The sequence below is a fragment of the Mastomys coucha genome, unplaced genomic scaffold, assembly GCF_008632895.1.
Source record: "Mastomys coucha isolate ucsf_1 unplaced genomic scaffold, UCSF_Mcou_1 pScaffold4, whole genome shotgun sequence".
Classification (NCBI taxonomy): domain Eukaryota; kingdom Metazoa; phylum Chordata; class Mammalia; order Rodentia; family Muridae; genus Mastomys; species Mastomys coucha.
The window spans coordinates 30,666,410-30,675,279 of NW_022196910.1; the positions used below are offsets into that span (position 1 = coordinate 30,666,410).

The window sequence follows — 8,870 nt, forward strand, 5'->3', positions numbered from 1 at the left end:
AAAACAAAAACCTAAAATAAAATAAAATTAATAAAAATAAAACAATCTGCAAAGTATAGATTTGGTAAGGAGTTTGCAACCAAGATGTAAAAGAAATTCAGAATTATTCCCCAGGAATATGTATACAGCACTTATCTAGAATGTATAAGACCTGAAGATCAATACTTAGCCCTTGAAAAACTAAATCAATGAGACTTTCGGCCTACACAATCAAAAACATGTAGCTAGATTTCAAATAAAATAAACAATTGGTCTGAGCAGATGATATTGAAAAGTACACACGCAAATGGCAGACATGATTCTGGGAAAACTGCTCAACATCATCACGTTCAGAAAAATGGGCACCAAAAACACAGCGATGTAGCCCTGCATGGAGAAAATATGGCTAGTAATTAAAAGACATATGAAAACAATTGTACAACAGTGTGTGAAAAATGACCTCTCTCACATAATTGGAGAGAACATCAATTACTATTGTCCATATTAGGAAACAGCATAAAAAACTCTGTAAAACTAAAAATTGAACTAAAAATAGATTAACCGGCCCAACAATTTCTCTACTTGGTATGTATCCAAACTAAATGAAATCATGTGCTAAAGAAATACATGGGCCCCATGTTTATTACAGCATTAGGCATAATAATTATGATATGAAAGAACTTAAATATCTATCAGTAAGTGTACAAACAAAATGTAGTGTCCATATATAGAGTTGGATGGTATTTAACCAATAGAAATGATGTAAAGTCAATTGGAACAAGGCAGACTAACATTGAGGGCACTGAGCATTTAAAACAAACCAAAAGCCATGTCATTGTACTCATCTATGTGGAATCTAAATGTGTTGAATCATGGAGGTAGAATAGAATAATGATCTCAGTCTGTAAGGACAGTCAGAGATGCTGGTTAAAGGGTCAGCATTTTAGTTTGGAAGCTGGACTGACAGTTGGGGAATAATGTGCTTTCTATGAGGATAATTGTTGAGAATCTCAGAACTTATTTAAATGCTGAGCTTCATTGCTTGTCTATAATCTCAGCATAAAAGAAGGGGAGTCAGGGACATTAGGCATTCTTGGAGCAAGCTATTAGCCAGAATAGTCAAAATGTCAAGTCTGGGTTTTATGAGAAGCTTAGACTCAATATAAATGGAGAGTGACTGAGGCAAACATGTGGAGTCAACTTGGATCCTTGACATTCACGCAATGTTCACTCCTACACACGTGAACATAGATACACATATGACACACAGACAGGCATTAGCAAAAAATAATTTATAAGAACATTAAGTTCATTACCATACAATATGACAATTACATAACAACTTATTATCTTCTTAGTAAAAATCTGAGCAGATGACAGGGAGATTCCCTTCACAAAAATGATAATTTCTTGTAGCCCGCGCAGTCTTCTCGCCGGGAAGAAGACACGCGGACACTAGGTTCCTTCTGCAGCAACTATTTATTTGTCTCCATCCATAGGGAAAAAGGGTCGAGCCCAAAATCCGCACTGCTTATATACACCACAGTGCGCGTATCTGCCCACAGCGTGACGTGTCTGCTCATGATTGGCTGTTCGCTCATTACCCTACGTAAAGCCCCAGAATGGGCCGTGACATGGCGTCTTTTCACTCTACGCACATGTGCAAACAGTTGTCCACTAGGAGTTAACAGCGGAAGTAGGCACCATCTTGCCATGGCGAATGCCTCTCAAGATTCACGGCTCCCCACAATTTCTTTCAATAATGCATACAATAATTAACTAAACTTGGTTATGACTCTAGTCACACATATATGCATATTTTAAAACATCATGTTGCTAATAATAGATACACTTCATTGGCCACTTAAAAATAAATATAATCTAAATGAATCTTCTAGCATTACAGGGGAGAAATTATAAAAAGAACATTAAAGAATATAAAGCTATGTGAAGCACTTAGATATCTATAATGTAGGAAAGGCTACCCTACCTGGGGATTCATCCCATATACAGTTACCAAACCCAAACACTATTGTGGATGCCAAGAAATGCATGTCATGAAAGGAACCTGATATGGCTGTCTCTTAAGAGGCCCCATTAAAGCCTTACAAATACACAGGTGGATGCTCACAGCCAACCATTGGAATGAGAGAAGGGAGATAGAGAAGGGACTGAAAGAGCTGTAGGGGTTTGCAACCCCATAGGAAGAACAACAATATTAACAACCAGATCCCCCAGAACTCCCAGGGACTTATCCATCAAAAAAGGAGTACACATGGCTCCAATTGCTTAAGTAGCAGAGGATGGCCTTGTCATGCACCAGTGGAAGGAGAGGTCCTTTGTCCTATGAAGGCTCAATAGATGCCCCAGTGTAGGGGAATGAAGGGCAGAGAGATGGGATTAGGTAGGTGGGTAGGGGAGGAACATCCTCATAGAAGCAGGGGGAGGAAGGATGTGGTAGGGTATTTTCTGAGGGAGGGATAACAGGAAAGGGGATAACATTTGAAATGTAAATAAAGGCCACAGAAGCAGCACAGCAGCTGGGACAGGGTCCTTCCTGCCTCCATCTGCACTTAGGAGCTGGGGCTGTTCCACAGCCCTCTGTGCTTGGTTCCTGTCTGAGGAGAAATCATCTCCAGGGAGTGCCCCAATCTCCAGACTCAGAGGTGAGATCACCATTTTCTCTCAGGTGACTGTCTAAGGCTGGACCAGCCTGGAGCACTGATAAACAACTTCAGCAAAGTACCTGGATATAAAATTAACTCAAGCAAATGAATGACTTTCCTCTACACAAAGGATAAACAGGTCTAGAAAGAAATTAGGGAAACAACACCATTCACAATAGTCACAATGAAAGACTGGGAGATTTAGAAATTTGGGAAAAAGCATGCTAATGAAAAGGGAAATGTATTAGTAGAAATATATGTATACTGTATAACCTTTACTTAAAGGACATAGAAGGTCTCTGTAAGGAGCCAAGAATGTAGACTAGCCAGTTTCAGAAACCTGTGGCCACAAAGGCTCCCCCTAGTTAGGTCCAAGAACAAAAAGCAGAATATGAGCCGCTGGGTGATTCTAGGGAACAGTCAGCCATAAAGTGAATAACATTGACCAGACCCCATTCTTGTGCATAATGAGTGTGTAGGACGTTTTCCTTATGACCCTGACTCAAATACGGGCTGGGTCTCTTTAGAATTTTCCACTGTTCTCTTGTTATGTTTCCTTGGTAACCCCTTCACCCCCCCTAGTTTGTGGTTTTTCCCTTTAAATACCTCTTACTCCTTGTGCTCATGGTCGAACTCCTCTGGCCTGCCAAGCTACCTGTTTGACCCCAGATCTGGCTTATCCTCAATAATCCTCATGCAATTGCAGCAAGATTGGTCTCTCGTGAGTCATTGGGTGGTCCTGTCATCCTGAGATTTGAGTGAGGGTCTCCCTAGCTCCGGCGGTCTTTCAACAAATAATATAAAATACCTTGGTGTGACTCTAGCTAAGCAAGTAAAAGATCTGTATGACAAGAACTTCAAGTCTCTGAAGAAAGAAATTGAAGAAGATCTCAGAAGATGGAAAGATCTCCCATGCCCATGGACTGGCAGAATTAGTATAGTAAAAATGGCCATCTTGCCAAGAGCAATCTACAGATTAACTGCAATCCCCATCAAAATTCAAATTCGATTCTTCACAGAATTAGAAAGAACAATTTGCAAATTCATCTAGAATAACAAAAAATTTAGGATAGTGAAAACTATTCTCATGAAGGCTTGATGCCCCAGTGCCAGGACAGGGAAGCAGGAACAGGTGGGTTAGTGAGCAGGGAGAAGGGGGATGGGATAGGGAAGTGTTCTGAGTGGATAAAATTTGCAATGTAAATAAAGAAAATATATAATAAAAAGAAAATATCCAATAAAAAATAAAATAAAAAAAAGAAAAAGAAAAGTCAACAAAGCACAAAAACTTGAAGCAAATTTGTACAAGAATTTTCCAAAACTGTTAAAACACATGAACCAAACATTTAAGAATCCTTGGCTTCTCTTAAACCAAGCAGGGAAATTCAAAGTCAATTATGTAGAGGGTAAGCAACAACAAAAATAAAAACAGAAAGCAAACTTAAAAGAAATTCATCATCTGTCAAATTTCATTAAAAGTAGAATAAATGGTAGGGAGACCCTGTCATAAAAGGAAGATGATCACAAGGTTATAAAGGAATAATAAAAGATTCAGACAAGGCCAAAGATCAAGTAGAAAGCAAATGATAGAAGGAAAAGAAGAAAAGCAAAAATATTTGGTTAATGTAAAAGAAAGGGTCACAAGAAAGCTTAAAAACTGAATACAGAACAGATAGAACAAATGGGGGGGAAAAAGGAAAATATCCCTAAGACAATTAGTGAAGCAGAGAAACTAGTATAAAGGAGGAATGTGTATTATGGCTGTTTCAGTGATACCAGGATTCAATTATCATAGATACTTATGTTCTAAACAAGCTTCAAAATATGAGGCCTGTAATATCATAGAATAGCTAGACTTTGTTTTAAAATACCCATAACCACAAAAGATTTTCATATTATTTCCTTGGCAATGCACAGCTCTCTAGTGGGACAGAAGATAAATAGAAAACTATTATAAGAAATCAGTGTTTTTACAGCAGTATGTGACAATTCATTCAGTAACATGCTTGCTACACACACATGAGGATATGAGTTCTAATCCCCAGCACCTAAGTAAAATTAGTACTGTGGATGACCCATGTGATCTCACTGTGTATCACAGGCTACAGAATATTCCATGGGGATCTGTCAGTCATCCTTTATCATCAGTAAGCTCCAGATTCAATTACAGACCTTGTCTAAAAATTATGTTGGAGAGCAATATAGGATGGCAGCTACAATAGCTGACATATTCCTCTGTCCTGTACATATGCCCACAACCATGTGCACACACACACACACACACACACACACACACACACAGAGAGAGAGAGAGAGAGAGAGAGAGAGAGAGAGAGAGAGAGAGAGAAAGACAGAGAGAGAGAGAGAGAGATGAAAAATAGGAACAATTTACTTGCTTACAGAGTATGCATATCATTTCCTTTTCTTCATTTTCTAATTATGTATATGCATTTTTATGTGTCTGGGTTTGTGCACATGAAAAAAATATTCTTGCAGGCCAACAAAGGGATTCAATGTAGATGTTTTAATGGTTGTGGTTGTAAGCCACTGGTTAGTGGTCCTAGGAATCCTATGTGGATTAACTGGAAGACCATTATTTGGCTTCGAACCACTGGACTATCTCCCCAGCTCCATTCCTTTTATGTTTACATTGAACACATCACTAGACATTTATAAAAGTTACCAAACCTATAATAAATTCTTTCTGAAAATAGAAAGACAAGAAACATATCAAAACCAAATATATGAGGAAAAAAACAGCCTTCAAAACAAAACAAAAAAAATGATGAGGTAAACATTTAAAAAAAGAAAAAGAAAAAGAAAACTCAGCCGAGAAGTGGTGGTGCATGCCTTTAATCCTAGCACTTGGGAGGCAGAGGGGGGTGGATTTCTGAGTTCGAGGATAGCCTGGTCTACAGAGTTAGAGGGCTATACACAGAAACCCTGTCTTAAACAAACAAACAAACAAACAAACAAAAAACTAAAGAAACTTTATAAATGAAACTACTTATATGATCATAACTGCACTATAATTAAATTAGTTTGCTCAAGGAATGCAAAGTTTTATATTTTATATAAAGTCAAACATATATAAATATATAGTTATCTATATTGAAAAATTAAAACAACACATATAATTTTATGACAATTTTCATTGTTAGGAAAGGTAACACAGTCCTAATGTATAATGTTTCTACAGAAGTTAAGTAGGGATCATTTTACTTAGAAAATACATGTTAAAAGTTTTAATATTTCAACCAGAAATGGAAAAAAAGATATTTGCTGTGATCACAATGATTCAAATTTCAATGGACATAGTAATTGAGATAATAAAGCAAGAAAAGTAAAAATATGTAAGAATATGAAATAAAAAAGAAATATTTTCCTGTTTATAGATTACATAATTATACCTATAACGTATTTAGAAACTTTGACAAATTATCTACTAAAGTAAGGAGTAATTTCAGCAAAGTACCTGACTAAAAAATTAATATGTGAAAATAAATAAAACTTATAGAAATGTCTTTAACATGCAAATATACCAAACACCAAAGAATAAATTTAACCAAACTACAAAGAGGACTATAAAAGAAAACTTTATACTTTCTTTCAAATGTAGACATCTCAAATGTTTGTATATTTCTGTTGGCACTATGATAATAGAGCTGAACCTGGTATCTCATAAATACAAGTCATCATAAAGTAGTATTTTTTGTTTTGAATTAATTATTAATATATTTGATTCAATGAGAACACAGGTTCTGATTCACTCATATCTTCAAAAATTCTCTAAATTATTTCTGAAGAGCAGCAGACAGAAATTTACAATGGTAGCTAAACTAGAATGATATTACATTTAAGCTATTAATATGCTTTGAAAAGCTACTAACCTGTTTTCAAAATAACTGGACATTAAACACTAGAAAAATACTTATCCAATGATAAATAACTAATTCTCACCAATGTGTCACTAGGATAAAAGGCGATCATGTAATTGCAACTAACTCTTGGGGCTATTGAGAAGAATGGAATCAGAGGCCCTATGATATAGCACTGGGAACATGAAAGCATGGTCATCCTCAAGTCCTATAATCATCATTTTCTCATACATATAAACACAGATCTGTGACAAAGTTTAATTTATTAATTATTTATAAGAAGTTCAAAACAATATTGAGTAATAAAACAGGACAAACACTCTTAGATGGTGTAATAAAATTACCAGTACAATTAAATTTGCACTTCCAACTACAACTATGAAATAAGCCTAAGGTGAATACAATTCATTCTAGTTATGTATCGTTTGTCCTAATAAGTAAAACAGCATGAAGTAGCTTGTGAGCGTGTATGACATATGCTGTAGACATATAGCACAAACAGCAAAGTAGATCACTCATAGTCCAGACAGGATGGAGACTGGTGGTTGGAGACATCATCACACTGCTCAGGATTATGCACAACTGATAAATTGTTTACATATTTCTGGAATTTTCTACTTCATATTTCCATTGCACAAATAAGTGGGGAGTTTTATATTCATGTAAAGTATCATAATCATGAAATACAAAGAGTTGAGGAATTGCTCAATTTAAAGGAGATGAAGGAAGCAATGCCAAGTATTTGCCACCTGCAATCCAAGCTTATTAAATCTCAGACTAAAAGTTGGGACAGGTACAAACTTAAATAAGGTCAAATACATGATAGTGTTCTATCAATGCTTTTTTCCCTAAAGCTTTCTGGGGCGGGGCGAAGGGGGGAGGGATAAGGCCCTTACCCTCAGAGAATCTAGTCCAAGAGGACAAAATGTCTTGTAGACATCCATTGCCTCTTTACAGACTGTACAAACTAGGAGGACAAATTAAGAAAACAGTAGAAAGTAGCAATGGTACCTATCTTATTACTAACCACCTTAGAATGTAGCTCAGAATACACAAAATGGCCAGGATGTCTTCAAGGATGATGTTACATACAGCATCTAGCTAAGGAGCTAGCATTAAAACACTCTAGAAAAATATTACCAGAGCAATATTTGTTTAACACAGTTGGCACTTACCTCATCAAATTCAAAATCCTCTAAATCTATTTCTTCATATTCTTCTCCAGATTCTTCGTCCTTGATAGCCTCTAGGGCGGTCACCAGTTTCTTTCGTAAAATAAAGCCCTTCCAAATTGCCTGAACAAAAATGTGAAGTATGTTATGCAGGGTTACAGATCAAACCCTAAACCAGACTCTCTATGTTATCCCATTAGGAATATAAAACATCTTAGAACTTAGTTTAATGGCTCAGTAATCTGTTGTTTGAACTTTATGTGACACGTACAACTGCAAGATAAATTAAATAACCTCGTGTGTCTTAATCTCTCGAGACTTCCTTTGTGGTAAGCAGAGAAGAATCCTTAACCCTCCCTCTACTGCACATGTAGGTCAACCAATCAATTATCTGACAATTCCTCCAGGACCCATTCTGAACCAAGAAGAAAGACATTTTTAAAAGGTCAATTTTGCTCATTTTCAAATCATTATGTTTAAAGTAAGATGAAGCTCATTTAGAAAAACCCCAGTGTATTTAAATGACCATGTTAGAGAGATGGTATCATGGCCCAAAATAAATTAGTTTCAGGAAAAAAAATTAAGTCAGCACAGAATAATGGAACTAAAAATAATAAGGTATTTTCATAATCCTAGAATAGAGAAGCTCTCTAACCTATGCCCCAGGTACAAGAAAGCTCCAGAGAATAGATGATATTCATATAAAGCTGGAGAGTGTGAAGTAGGGTACATGAGGTATAAAACCAATGGTGAGGTACATGAGCATATCATATCATATTGAAGTAAATTGTTTACATTTAAGAAAAATACAAATTTATAAAATTAATTTTTAAAATAATTATTTATAAGTGTTAAATGATACATCAGTAGAAGCTTGAATTTTCCAACATTTGGTAGGTAGAGACTGGATCTTGGTAAGTCCTGAGGTCAGTCTAGTTTACACGGTGAGTACAAGGCCATGTCTTGAAAACTAATAATAAAAAGCTTTAATTCTCTAAATAGTCAACCTTTGTTGATTTAAATATGAGTTTGAAACTATGTGCATGCCCAAAATAACTGTTAAAAACTAAAGTAAATGTATATGATCTAACAGGAATCAATTAGAAAAGAAAATATAATTAATACTCTGTGTATAACTCTAAAACTTAAGGTCATTTTTTTTTTTTTTTTTTTTT

The 8,870-nt window shown here is 35.8% G+C and overlaps 1 protein-coding gene across 9 annotated transcripts in view; it reads right to left on the bottom strand.

The window, feature by feature from the left end:
- Positions 1-8,870, bottom strand: part of Lrriq1 (leucine rich repeats and IQ motif containing 1) — a 200,863-nt gene that overhangs the window by 116,171 nt on the left and 75,822 nt on the right. For all 9 annotated transcript variants that reach the window (XM_031349424.1, XM_031349417.1, XM_031349418.1 and 6 more), the window contains one exon: positions 7,699-7,818. In XM_031349424.1, coding sequence (XP_031205284.1) covers positions 7,699-7,818 — 120 coding nt within the window. The remainder of the gene's footprint in view (positions 1-7,698; positions 7,819-8,870) is intronic.